A 16,043-nucleotide genomic window follows, 5' to 3' on the forward strand; every position below is an offset into this window, starting at 1 on the left:
CATTTGTGATGGTGGGTGCAATTGTAAACTATGCCATATACCTGAAATATGCACTTTTTTCTAACAAAACCTATCCCATACCATAAATATGTTATCAGACTGTCATCTAATGAGTTTTTTTGTTGGTTAGGGGCTATAAATATCTTAGTTTAGCCGAATTGGTGATGGCTACTGGTGTTGGTGGACAAATAAAAGATGGTGGATTATGCTAATGTGTTTTTAGGTAATAGATGTACATCTTTACATATTGTGTCTTCCCTGTAAAACATTTTAAAAATCGGAAATGTTGACTGGATTCATAAGATCTGTGTCTTTCATTAGCTGTATTGGACTTTAATGTGTGAAAGTTCAATATTTAAAAAAAATATTTTTTTTGAATTTCGCGGCACTGGTTTTTCAGTGGGGGGGGGGGGGGGGGTGCCGCTAGCGCCACGCTGATCCTAGACAGGTTAATGTGTGAAAGTTAAATATTTAAAAAATATATATTTTGAATTTCGCGCCCTGCACTTGAGCTGGCTGTTGTCATATGTGTACCGACGTCAGGCTTGCAGCCAGAAGAAGTATTTAACATTAAATCTCAAACTGTATACCGCTACATACTAAAACTAGACAGAGGACTCAAGCGACACATCAGTAAACAACAACATGTAAGCTCTCCTGTAATCTATTCACAGAGACAACCATCCTATAACAACAACATGTACGCTCTCCTGTAATCTATTCACAGAGACAACCATCCTATAACAACAGCCAATCTGGAGACCAGTATGTTTCAGTTGACTTCCAATCAGTTTCCCCCATGTGCAGGATTCATATAAAGTCCCTTGGCCCCAGACGGGAGCCTCTGTCCTGGGTATGAGCAGGACAGTGAGTCCCCTGTCTGGTGCTCTATCCGTTGCCCTCCAGGGAGAGAGAAAGGGGAGAACAGGGCCTCGTGTCTCTCCATATTCCTGCTCTCCTGCCAATCAAGGCTGCCGTTGGTAGCCTCAGCCTATCCGTCAGAAAGCTTGACCAATCCAAAAGTATTGTATGAATCGTGGGCCAATTCGATGGTCTCGGCTAACCCCTCGCTCTCCAGTCATTCGCCATCCCCCTCCCCCTCTTGTTCCGAGATGGCAGTCATTGGGCTGCTAGGTAGTCGGCTGCGGGCAGCAAAACGTCAGCTGGCTGAGCAAGGGGGAGTGGGGGGGGTTGCCACCCCCAGAGAGAGGGGGAGGAGTAGCACGTGGGGGAGGACGAGAAGGAGAGAGGGAACAGGCGCTCAGTGATTGGCCACTCTTCCTTCGTCATGTGTCTCTGTCTGTACTGAATCTGGGGTACGTCTGAAGATGGGAGCTGGACTTGGACTGTGTGCGTGTGTGGAGAGGGATGAGGTGTGTGGGTGTGTGACTTCACTCCCAACTGCAGGTGTGTGTCTGATTGGCTCTGGCTATGTGGTGGCGGACTGGTGTTTTGGGGCGGTACTGCGGAGTCTCTCAGCTGCAGACATGTGAGCTGCGGGGTCGCCGCGACTTCCCTTCCTCAGGAGCAGAGCCTTGAAGCTGTCACTGCTGCTGCTGACCCCTGACCTCTCACCCTAGTGGACGCTATCACCTCTAGAGGTCGCAGAGGGGTGTGGCTAGGGCCTGTAGGGGTCAATGGAGGAGAGGAAGAGGAGGAGGAAGAAGAGGAGAAGTAGAAGACACTGCATTGCTCTACCCCAGAGTTCCTGCGACCCAGAACTTTCCTCTTAGACCTGAGAGACAGAGACACAGAGACAGAGAGACAGAGAGACAGAGAGACACAGAGACAGAGAGACACAGAGACACAGAGACAGAGAGACAGAGACACAGAGACACAGAGACACAGAGACACAGAGACACAGAGACACAGAGACACAGAGACAGAGAGACAGAGAGACACAGAGACAGAGAGACAGAGAGACACAGAGACACAGAGACAGAGAGACAGAGAGACACAGAGACAGAGAGACAGAGAGACAGAGAGACAGAGACACAGAGACACAGACACAGAGACAGAGAGACACAGAGACAGAGACACAGAGACACAGAGACAGAGAGACACAGAGACACAGAGACACAGAGACAGAGAGACACAGAGACAGAGAGACACAGAGACAGAGAGACACAGAGAGAGAGAGAGACACAGAGACAGAGAGACACAGAGAGACACAGAGACACAGAGACACAGAAACACTGAGACACAGAGACAGAGACAGAGACACAGAGACACAGAGACAGAGACAGAGACACAGAGACACAGAGACAGAGAGAGGGAGAGAAATAAGTTAACATGATATTATTAATTATAGTCCCACTACCACCTAACCGGTGAATCACCAAATCAGCTAACATCCAAATGAGTGAACCACTCGAATCAGCGAACCACTAGAATCAGTGAACCACTAGAATCAGTGAACCACTAGAATCAGCGAACCACTAGAATCAGCGAACCACTAGAATCAGCGAACCACTAGAATCAGCGAACCACTAGAATCAGCGAACCACTAGAATCAGCGAACCACTAGAATCAGTGAACCACTAGAATCAGCGAACCACTAGAATCAGCGAACCACCAAAAACTCTGAACCACATAACCAGACCAATGACAGAATGTGTTATTTCTATTACTAACAATATCTTTACATATAGGAGTGGAAGAAAACAGATTTCTTGTTTATTGATACACAAACCAAATAACGGCATTAATATGGCGCTGATTCACCCATGGATGGCTATTTTCAGCTATTTCAGCGTTGTCTCAATAAAGATATTGTCGTTCAACTCCCTGGACTATCCACGTGTGACATGCACACGCAATTGCACTGAACCGAACCACTGAACCACTGAACCACTGACTCACAAAAACCAATAAACCACTGACTCACAAAAAACAATAAACCACTGACTCACAAAACCAATGAACCACTGACTCACAAAACCAATGAACCACTGACTCACAAAAACCAATAAACCACTGACTCACAAACCAATAAACCACTGACTCACAAAAACAACGAACCACTGACTCACAAAAACAACGAACCACTGACTCACAAAAACAATGAACCACTGACTCACAAAACCAATGAACCACTGACTCACAAAACCAATGAACCACTGACTCACAAAGCCAATGAACCACTGACTCACAAAAACCAATGAACCACTGACTCACAAAAACCAATGAACCACTGACTCACAAAACCAACGAACCACTGACTCACAAAACCAATGAACCACTGACTCACAAAACCAATGAACCACTGAAACAAACACTAAAGCCACTAAAAGGGGATTGTTTTACAGACAGACTGGTTATAACACCATGTTTCATTAGAGAGACTAGTTATAACACCATGTTTCATTAGAGGGACTAGTTATAACATCATGTTTCATTAGAGGGACTAGTTATAACATCATGTTTCACTACAGAGGGACTAGTTATAACATCATGTTTCATTAGAGGGACTAGTTATAACATCATGTTTCACTACAGAGGGACTAGTTATAACATCATGTATCACTACAGAGGGACTAGTTATAACATCATGTTTCATTAGAGGGACTAGTTATAACATCATGTTTCACTACAGAGGGACTAGTTATAACATCATGTTTCACCACAGAGGGACTAGTTATAACACCTTGTTTCATTACAGAGGGACTAGTTATAACATCATGTTTCATTACAGAGGGACTAGTTATAACATCATGTTTCATTACAGAGGGAATAGTTATAACATCATGTTTCACTACAGAGGGACTAGTTATACATCATGTTTCATTACAGAGGGACTAGTTATAACATCATGTTTCATTAGAGTGACTAGTTATAACATCATGTTTCACTACAGAGGGACTAGTTATACATCATGTTTCACTACAGAGGGACTAGTTATAACATCATGTTTCATTACAGAGGGACTAGTTATAACATAATGTATCACTACAGAGGGACTAGTTATAACATCATGTTTCACTACAGAGGGACTAGTTATAACTTAATGATTCACTACAGAGGGACTAGTTATAACATCATGTTTCATTACAGAGGGACTAGTTATAACTTAATGATTCACTACAGAGTGACTAGTTATAACATCATGTTTCATTACAGAGGGACTAGTTATAACGTAATGATTCACTACAGAGTGACTAGTTATAACATCATGTATCACTACAGAGGGACTAGTTATAACATCATGCATCACTATAGAGGGACTAGTTATAACATCATGTTTCACTACAGAGGGACTAGTTATAACATCATGTTTCACAACAGAGGGACTAGTTATAACACCACGTTTCATTACAGAGGGACTAGTTATAACATCATGTTTCACAACAGAGGGACTAGTTATAACACCACGTTTCACTACAGAGGGACTAGTTATAACTTAATGATTCACTACAGAGTGACTAGTTATAACATCATGTATCACTACAGAGGGACTAGTTATAACATCATGCATCACTATAGAGGGACTAGTTATAACATCATGTTTCACTACAGAGGGACTAGTTATAACATCATGTTTCACAACAGAGGGACTAGTTATAACACCACGTTTCATTACAGAGGGACTAGTTATAACATCATGTTTCACAACAGAGGGACTAGTTATAACACCACGTTTCACTACAGAGGGACTAGTTATAACTTAATGATTCACTACAGAGTGACTAGTTATAACATCGTGTTTCACTACAGAGGGACTAGTTATAACATCGTGTTTCACTACAGAGTGACTAGTTATAACATTGTGATTCACTACAGAGTGACTAGTTATATCATCATGTTTCATTACAGAGGGACTAGTTATAACATCATGTTTCATTACAGAGGGACTAGTTATAACACCATGTTTCATTACAGAGGGACTAGTTATAACATCATGTTTCACTACAGAGGGACTAGTTATAACACCATGTTTCATTACAGATGGACTAGTTATAACATCATGTTTCACTACAGAGGGACTAGTTATAACATAATGTTTCATTACAGATGGACTAGTTATAACATCATGTTTCATTACAGAGGGACTAGTTATAACATCATGTTTCATTACAGAGGGACTAGTTATAACATCATGTTTCATTACAGAGGGACTAGTTATATCATCATGTTTCATTACAGAGGGACTAGTTATAACATCATGTTTCATTACAGAGGGACTAGTTATAACACCATGTTTCACTACAGAGAGACTAGTTATATCATCATGTTTCACTACAGAGAGACTAGTTATAACATCATGTTTCACTACAGAGGGACTAGTTATAACATCATGTTTAATTACAGAGGGACTAGTTATAACATCATGTTTCATTAGAGTGACTAGTTATAACATCATGTTTCACTACAGAGGGACTAGTTATACATCATGTTTCATTACAGAGGGACTAGTTATACCATCATGTTTCATTACAGAGGGACTAGTTATACAACATGTTTCATTACAGAGGGACTAGTTATAACATCATGTTTCATTACAGAGGGACTAGTTATAACATCATGTTTCATTACAGAGGGACTAGTTATAACACCATGTTTCACTACAGAGAGACTAGTTATAACATCATGTTTCATTACAGAGGGACTAGTTATAACATCATGTTTAATTACAGAGGGACTAGTTATAACATCATGTTTCATTAGAGTGACTAGTTATAACATCATGCTTAATTACAGAGGGACTAGTTATAACATCATGTTTCATTAGAGTGACTAGTTATAACATCATGTTTCACTACAGAGGGACTAGTTATACATCATGTTTCATTACAGAGGGACTAGTTATAACACCATGTTTCATTACAGAGGGACTAGTTATAACACCATGTTTCATTACAGAGGGACTAGTTATAACATCATGTTTCACTACAGAGGGACTAGTTATAACATCATGTTTCACTACAGAGGGACTAGTTATAACATCATGTTTCATTACAGAGGGACTAGTTATACAACATGTTTCATTACAGAGGGACTAGTTATAACATCATGTTTCATTACAGAGGGACTAGTTATAACATCATGTTTCATTACAGAGGGACTAGTTATAACACCATGTTTCACTACAGAGAGACTAGTTATAACATCATGTTTCATTACAGAGGGACTAGTTATAACATCATGTTTAATTACAGAGGGACTAGTTATAACATCATGTTTCATTAGAGTGACTAGTTATAACATCATGTTTCACTACAGAGGGACTAGTTATACATCATGTTTCATTACAGAGGGACTAGTTATAACATCATGTTTCATTAGAGTGACTAGTTATAACACCTTGTTTCACTACAGAGGGACTAGTTATAACATCATGTTTCACTACAGAGGGACTAGTTATAACACCATGTTTCATTACAGAGGGACTAGTTATAACATCATGTTTCATTACAGAGGGACTAGTTATAACATCATGTTTCATTACAGAGGGACTAGTTATAACATCATGTTTCACTACAGAGGGACTAGTTATAACACCATGTTTCATTACAGAGGGACTAGTTATAACATCATGTTTCATTACAGAGGGACTAGTTATAACATCCTGTTTCACTACAGAGGGACTAGTTATATCATCATGTTTCACTACAGAGAGACTAGTTATAACATCATGTTTCACTACAGAGGGACTAGTTATAACATCATGTTTAATTACAGAGGGACTAGTTATAACATCATGTTTCATTAGAGTGACTAGTTATAACATCATGTTTCACTACAGAGGGACTAGTTATACATCATGTTTCATTACAGAGGGACTAGTTATAACACCATGTTTCATTACAGAGGGACTAGTTATAACACCATGTTTCATTACAGAGGGACTAGTTATAACATCATGTTTCACTACAGAGGGACTAGTTATACGTCATGTTTCATTACAGAGGGACTAGTTATACAACATGTTTCATTACAGAGGGACTAGTTATAACATCATGTTTCATTAGAGTGACTAGTTATAACATCATGTTTCATTACAGAGGGACTAGTTATAACATCATGCATCACTACAGAGGGACTAGTTATAACATCATGTTTCATTACAGAGGGACAAGTTATAACACCATGTTTCACTACAGAGGGACTAGTTATAACATCATGTTTCATTACAGAGGGACTAGTTATAACATCATGTTTCACCACAGAGGGACTAGTTATAACATCATGTTTCACTACAGAGGGACTAGTTATAACACCTTGTTTCATTACAGAGGGACTAGTTATACGTCATGTTTCATTACAGAGGGACTAGTTATAACATCATGTTTCACTACAGAGGGACTAGTTATAACACCTTGTTTCACTACAGAGGGACTAGTTATAACATCATGTTTCACTACAGAGGGACTAGTTATAACATCATGTTTCACTGCAGGGGGACTAGTTATATCATCATGTTTCATTACAGAGGGACTAGTTATAACATCATGTTTCACTGCAGAGGGACTAGTTATATCATCATGTTTCATTACAGAGGGAATAGTTATAACATCATGTTTCATTATAGTGACTAGTTATAACATCATGTTTCACTACAGAGGGACTAGTTATACATCATGTTTCACTACAGAGGGACTAGTTATAACATCATGTTTCATTACAGAGGGACTAGTTATAACATCATGTTTCACTACAGAGGGACTAGTTATAACTTAATGATTCACTACAGAGTGACTAGTTATAACATCGTGTTTCACTACAGAGGGACTAGTTATAACATCGTGTTTCACTACAGAGTGACTAGTTATAACATTGTGATTCACTACAGAGTGACTAGTTATAACATCATGTTTCACTACAGAGGGACTAGTTATAACATCATGTTTCATTACAGAGGGACTAGTTATAACATCATGTTTCACTACAGAGGGACTAGTTATAACACCATGTTTCATTACAGAGGGACTAGTTATAACATCATGTTTCACTACAGAGGGACTAGTTATAACATCATGTTTCACTACAGAGGGACTAGTTATACCATCATGTTTCATTACAGAGGGAATAGTTATAACATCATGTTTCATTATAGTGACTAGTTATAACATCATGTTTCACTACAGAGGGACTAGTTATACATCATGTTTCACTACAGAGGGACTAGTTATAACATCATGTTTCATTACAGAGGGACTAGTTATAACATCATGTTTCACTACAGAGGGACTAGTTATAACTTAATGATTCACTACAGAGTGACTAGTTATAACATCGTGTTTCACTACAGAGGGACTAGTTATAACATCGTGTTTCACTACAGAGTGACTAGTTATAACATTGTGATTCACTACAGAGTGACTAGTTATAACATCATGTTTCACTACAGAGGGACTAGTTATAACATCATGTTTCATTACAGAGGGACTAGTTATAACATCATGTTTCACTACAGAGGGACTAGTTATAACACCATGTTTCATTACAGAGGGACTAGTTATAACATCATGTTTCACTACAGAGGGACTAGTTATAACATCATGTTTCACTACAGAGGGACTAGTTATACCATCATGTTTCATTACAGAGGGACTAGTTATACAACATGTTTCATTACAGAGGGACTAGTTATAACATCATGTTTCATTACAGAGGGACTAGTTATAACATCATGTTTCATTACAGAGGGACTAGTTATAACACCATGTTTCACTACAGAGAGACTAGTTATAACATCATGTTTCATTACAGAGGGACTAGTTATAACATCATGTTTAATTACAGAGGGACTAGTTATAACATCATGTTTCATTAGAGTGACTAGTTATAACATCATGCTTAATTACAGAGGGACTAGTTATAACATCATGTTTCATTAGAGTGACTAGTTATAACATCATGTTTCACTACAGAGGGACTAGTTATACATCATGTTTCATTACAGAGGGACTAGTTATAACACCATGTTTCATTACAGAGGGACTAGTTATAACACCATGTTTCATTACAGAGGGACTAGTTATAACATCATGTTTCACTACAGAGGGACTAGTTATAACATCATGTTTCACTACAGAGGGACTAGTTATAACATCATGTTTCATTACAGAGGGACTAGTTATACAACATGTTTCATTACAGAGGGACTAGTTATAACATCATGTTTCATTACAGAGGGACTAGTTATAACATCATGTTTCATTACAGAGGGACTAGTTATAACACCATGTTTCACTACAGAGAGACTAGTTATAACATCATGTTTCATTACAGAGGGACTAGTTATAACATCATGTTTAATTACAGAGGGACTAGTTATAACATCATGTTTCATTAGAGTGACTAGTTATAACATCATGTTTCACTACAGAGGGACTAGTTATACATCATGTTTCATTACAGAGGGACTAGTTATAACATCATGTTTCATTAGAGTGACTAGTTATAACACCTTGTTTCACTACAGAGGGACTAGTTATAACATCATGTTTCACTACAGAGGGACTAGTTATAACACCATGTTTCATTACAGAGGGACTAGTTATAACATCATGTTTCATTACAGAGGGACTAGTTATAACATCATGTTTCATTACAGAGGGACTAGTTATAACATCATGTTTCACTACAGAGGGACTAGTTATAACACCATGTTTCATTACAGAGGGACTAGTTATAACATCATGTTTCATTACAGAGGGACTAGTTATAACATCCTGTTTCACTACAGAGGGACTAGTTATATCATCATGTTTCACTACAGAGAGACTAGTTATAACATCATGTTTCACTACAGAGGGACTAGTTATAACATCATGTTTAATTACAGAGGGACTAGTTATAACATCATGTTTCATTAGAGTGACTAGTTATAACATCATGTTTCACTACAGAGGGACTAGTTATACATCATGTTTCATTACAGAGGGACTAGTTATAACACCATGTTTCATTACAGAGGGACTAGTTATAACACCATGTTTCATTACAGAGGGACTAGTTATAACATCATGTTTCACTACAGAGGGACTAGTTATACGTCATGTTTCATTACAGAGGGACTAGTTATACAACATGTTTCATTACAGAGGGACTAGTTATAACATCATGTTTCATTAGAGTGACTAGTTATAACATCATGTTTCATTACAGAGGGACTAGTTATAACATCATGCATCACTACAGAGGGACTAGTTATAACATCATGTTTCATTACAGAGGGACAAGTTATAACACCATGTTTCACTACAGAGGGACTAGTTATAACATCATGTTTCATTACAGAGGGACTAGTTATAACATCATGTTTCACCACAGAGGGACTAGTTATAACATCATGTTTCACTACAGAGGGACTAGTTATAACACCTTGTTTCATTACAGAGGGACTAGTTATACGTCATGTTTCATTACAGAGGGACTAGTTATAACATCATGTTTCACTACAGAGGGACTAGTTATAACACCTTGTTTCACTACAGAGGGACTAGTTATAACATCATGTTTCACTACAGAGGGACTAGTTATAACATCATGTTTCACTGCAGGGGGACTAGTTATATCATCATGTTTCATTACAGAGGGACTAGTTATAACATCATGTTTCACTGCAGAGGGACTAGTTATATCATCATGTTTCATTACAGAGGGAATAGTTATAACATCATGTTTCATTATAGTGACTAGTTATAACATCATGTTTCACTACAGAGGGACTAGTTATAACATCATGTTTCATTACAGAGGGACTAGTTATAACATCATGTTTCACTACAGAGGGACTAGTTATAACTTAATGATTCACTACAGAGTGACTAGTTATAACATCGTGTTTCACTACAGAGGGACTAGTTATAACATCGTGTTTCACTACAGAGTGACTAGTTATAACATTGTGATTCACTACAGAGTGACTAGTTATAACATCATGTTTCACTACAGAGGGACTAGTTATAACATCATGTTTCATTACAGAGGGACTAGTTATAACATCATGTTTCACTACAGAGGGACTAGTTATAACACCATGTTTCATTACAGATGGACTAGTTATAACATCATGTTTCACTACAGAGGGACTAGTTATAACATAATGTTTCATTACAGATGGACTAGTTATAACATCATGTTTCATTACAGAGGGACTAGTTATAACATCATGTTTCATTACAGAGGGACTAGTTATAACATCATGTTTCATTACAGAGGGACTAGTTATATCATCATGTTTCATTACAGAGGGACTAGTTATAACATCATGTTTCATTACAGAGGGACTGTTATAACACCATGTTTCACTACAGAGAGACTAGTTATATCATCATGTTTCACTACAGAGAGACTAGTTATAACATCATGTTTCACTACAGAGGGACTAGTTATAACATCATGTTTAATTACAGAGGGACTAGTTATAACATCATGTTTCATTACAGAGGGACTAGTTATAACACCATGTTTCACTACAGAGAGACTAGTTATATCATCATGTTTCACTACAGAGAGACTAGTTATAACATCATGTTTCACTACAGAGGGACTAGTTATAACATCATGTTTAATTACAGAGGGACTAGTTATAACATCATGTTTCATTAGAGTGACTAGTTATAACATCATGTTTCACTACAGAGGGACTAGTTATACATCATGTTTCATTACAGAGGGACTAGTTATAACACCATGTTTCATTACAGAGGGACTAGTTATAACACCATGTTTCATTACAGAGGGACTAGTTATAACATCATGTTTCACTACAGAGGGACTAGTTATAACATCATGTTTCACTACAGAGGGACTAGTTATACCATCATGTTTCATTACAGAGGGACTAGTTATACAACATGTTTCATTACAGAGGGACTAGTTATAACATCATGTTTCATTACAGAGGGACTAGTTATAACATCATGTTTCATTACAGAGGGACTAGTTATAACACCATGTTTCACTACAGAGAGACTAGTTATAACATCATGTTTCATTACAGAGGGACTAGTTATAACATCATGTTTAATTACAGAGGGACTAGTTATAACATCATGTTTCATTAGAGTGACTAGTTATAACATCATGCTTAATTACAGAGGGACTAGTTATAACATCATGTTTCATTAGAGTGACTAGTTATAACATCATGTTTCACTACAGAGGGACTAGTTATACATCATGTTTCATTACAGAGGGACTAGTTATAACACCATGTTTCATTACAGAGGGACTAGTTATAACACCATGTTTCATTACAGAGGGACTAGTTATAACATCATGTTTCACTACAGAGGGACTAGTTATAACATCATGTTTCACTACAGAGGGACTAGTTATAACATCATGTTTCATTACAGAGGGACTAGTTATACAACATGTTTCATTACAGAGGGACTAGTTATAACATCATGTTTCATTACAGAGGGACTAGTTATAACATCATGTTTCATTACAGAGGGACTAGTTATAACACCATGTTTCACTACAGAGAGACTAGTTATAACATCATGTTTCATTACAGAGGGACTAGTTATAACATCATGTTTAATTACAGAGGGACTAGTTATAACATCATGTTTCATTAGAGTGACTAGTTATAACATCATGTTTCACTACAGAGGGACTAGTTATACATCATGTTTCATTACAGAGGGACTAGTTATAACATCATGTTTCATTAGAGTGACTAGTTATAACACCTTGTTTCACTACAGAGGGACTAGTTATAACATCATGTTTCACTACAGAGGGACTAGTTATAACACCATGTTTCATTACAGAGGGACTAGTTATAACATCATGTTTCATTACAGAGGGACTAGTTATAACATCATGTTTCATTACAGAGGGACTAGTTATAACATCATGTTTCACTACAGAGGGACTAGTTATAACACCATGTTTCATTACAGAGGGACTAGTTATAACATCATGTTTCATTACAGAGGGACTAGTTATAACATCCTGTTTCACTACAGAGGGACTAGTTATATCATCATGTTTCACTACAGAGAGACTAGTTATAACATCATGTTTCACTACAGAGGGACTAGTTATAACATCATGTTTAATTACAGAGGGACTAGTTATAACATCATGTTTCATTAGAGTGACTAGTTATAACATCATGTTTCACTACAGAGGGACTAGTTATACATCATGTTTCATTACAGAGGGACTAGTTATAACACCATGTTTCATTACAGAGGGACTAGTTATAACACCATGTTTCATTACAGAGGGACTAGTTATAACATCATGTTTCACTACAGAGGGACTAGTTATACGTCATGTTTCATTACAGAGGGACTAGTTATACAACATGTTTCATTACAGAGGGACTAGTTATAACATCATGTTTCATTAGAGTGACTAGTTATAACATCATGTTTCATTACAGAGGGACTAGTTATAACATCATGCATCACTACAGAGGGACTAGTTATAACATCATGTTTCATTACAGAGGGACAAGTTATAACACCATGTTTCACTACAGAGGGACTAGTTATAACATCATGTTTCATTACAGAGGGACTAGTTATAACATCATGTTTCACCACAGAGGGACTAGTTATAACATCATGTTTCACTACAGAGGGACTAGTTATAACACCTTGTTTCATTACAGAGGGACTAGTTATACGTCATGTTTCATTACAGAGGGACTAGTTATAACATCATGTTTCACTACAGAGGGACTAGTTATAACACCTTGTTTCACTACAGAGGGACTAGTTATAACATCATGTTTCACTACAGAGGGACTAGTTATAACATCATGTTTCACTGCAGGGGGACTAGTTATATCATCATGTTTCATTACAGAGGGACTAGTTATAACATCATGTTTCACTGCAGAGGGACTAGTTATATCATCATGTTTCATTACAGAGGGAATAGTTATAACATCATGTTTCATTATAGTGACTAGTTATAACATCATGTTTCACTACAGAGGGACTAGTTATACATCATGTTTCACTACAGAGGGACTAGTTATAACATCATGTTTCATTACAGAGGGACTAGTTATAACATCATGTTTCACTACAGAGGGACTAGTTATAACATCATGTATCACTACAGAGGGACTAGTTATAACATCATGTTTCATTACAGAGGGACTAGTTATATCATCATGTTTCATTACAGAGGGACTAGTTATAACATCATGTTTCATTACAGAGGGACTAGTTATAACATCATGTTTCATTACAGAGGGACTAGTTATATCATCATGTTTCATTACAGAGGGACTAGTTATAACATCATGTTTCATTACAGAGGGACTAGTTATATCATCATGTTTCATTACAGAGGGACTAGTTATAACATCATGTTTCATTACAGAGGGACTAGTTATAACATCATGTTTCATTACAGAGGGACTAGTTATATCATCATGTTTCATTACAGAGGGACTAGTTATACATCATGTATCACTACAGAGGGACTAGTTATACATCATGTTTCATTACAGAGGGACTAGTTATAACATCATGTTTCATTACAGAGGGACTAGTTATATCATCATGTTTCACTACAGAGGGACTAGTTATAACATCATGTTTCACTACAGAGGGACTAGTTATAACATCATGTTTCATTAGAGTGACTAGTTATATAATCATGTTTCACTACAGAGGGACTAGTTATAACATCATGTTTTTTTACAGAGGGACTAGTTATAACATCATGTTTCACTACAGAGGGACTAGTTATAACATCATGTTTCATTACACAGAGGGACTAGTTATAACATCATGTTTCATTACAGAGGGACTAGTTATAACATCATGTTTCACTACAGAGGGACTAGTTATAACATCACGTTTCATTACACAGAGGGACTAGTTATAACATCATGTTTCATTACAGAGGGACTAGTTATAACATCATGTTTTACTACAGAGGGACTAGTTATAACATCATGTTTCACTACAGAGGGACTAGTAATAACATCATGTTTCACTACAGAGGGACTAGTTATAACATCATGCTTCATTACAGAGGGACTAGTTATAACATCATGTTTCATTACAGAGGGAATAGTTATAACATCATGTTTCATTACAGAGGGACTAGTTATAACATCATGCTTAATTACAGAGGGACTAGTTATAACATCATGTTTCATTACAGAGGGACTAGTTATACGTCATGTTTCATTACAGAGGGACTAGTTATAACATCATGCTTAATTACAGAGGGACTAGTTATAACATCATGTTTCACTACAGAGGGACTAATTATAACATCATGTTTCATTACAGAGGGACTAGTTATAACATCATGTTTCCCTACAGAGGGACTAGTTATAACATCATGTTTCATTACAGAGGGACTAGTTATAACATCATGTTTCCCTACAGAGGGACTAGTTATAAAACCATGTTTCACTACAGAGGGACTAGTTATAACATCATGTTTCACTACAGAGGGACTAGTTATAACATCATGTTTCACTAGAGAGGGACTAGTTATAAAACCATGTTTCACTGCAGAGGGACTAGTTATAAAACCATGTTTCACCACTGACTCACAAAAACCAATGAACCACTGACTTACAATACCAATGAACCACTGACTCACAAAAACCAATGAACCACTGACTCACAAAACCAATGAACCACTGACTCACAAAACCAATGAACCACTGACTCACAAAACCAATGAACCACTGACTCACAAAAACCAATGAACCACTGACTCACAAAACCAATGAACCACTGACTCACTACAGAGGGACTAGTTATAACATCATGCTTAATTACAGAGGGACTAGTTATATCATCATGTTTCACTACAGAGGGACTAGTTATAACACCATGTTTCACTGCAGAGGGACTAGTTATAACATCATGTATCACTACAGAGGGACTAGTTATAACATCATGTTTCATTAGAGGGACTAGTTATAACATCATGTTTCACTACAGAGGGACTAGTTATAACATCATGTTTCACCAAAGAGGGACTAGTTATAACACCTTGTTTCATTACAGAGGGACTAGTTATAACATCATGTTTCATTACAGAGGGACTAGTTATAACATCATGTTTCATTACAGAGGGAATAGTTATAACAT

General features: G+C 37.2%; 1 protein-coding gene across 1 annotated transcript in view; it reads right to left on the bottom strand.

Annotated features, from left to right (window-relative positions):
- Nucleotides 1-505: 505 nt before the first annotated feature.
- Nucleotides 506-16,043, bottom strand: part of LOC129811231 (NHS-like protein 1) — a 64,251-nt gene continuing 48,713 nt past the window's right edge. Inside the window, 2 exon segments of the mRNA XM_055862389.1 lie at nucleotides 506-1,566; nucleotides 1,569-1,735. Of these exon segments, the coding sequence (XP_055718364.1) occupies nucleotides 1,430-1,566; nucleotides 1,569-1,735 (304 nt within the window). The 3' untranslated portion in view covers nucleotides 506-1,429.

Source organism: Salvelinus fontinalis, chromosome 15 (assembly GCF_029448725.1).
Source record: "Salvelinus fontinalis isolate EN_2023a chromosome 15, ASM2944872v1, whole genome shotgun sequence".
Lineage (NCBI taxonomy): Eukaryota > Metazoa > Chordata > Actinopteri > Salmoniformes > Salmonidae > Salvelinus > Salvelinus fontinalis.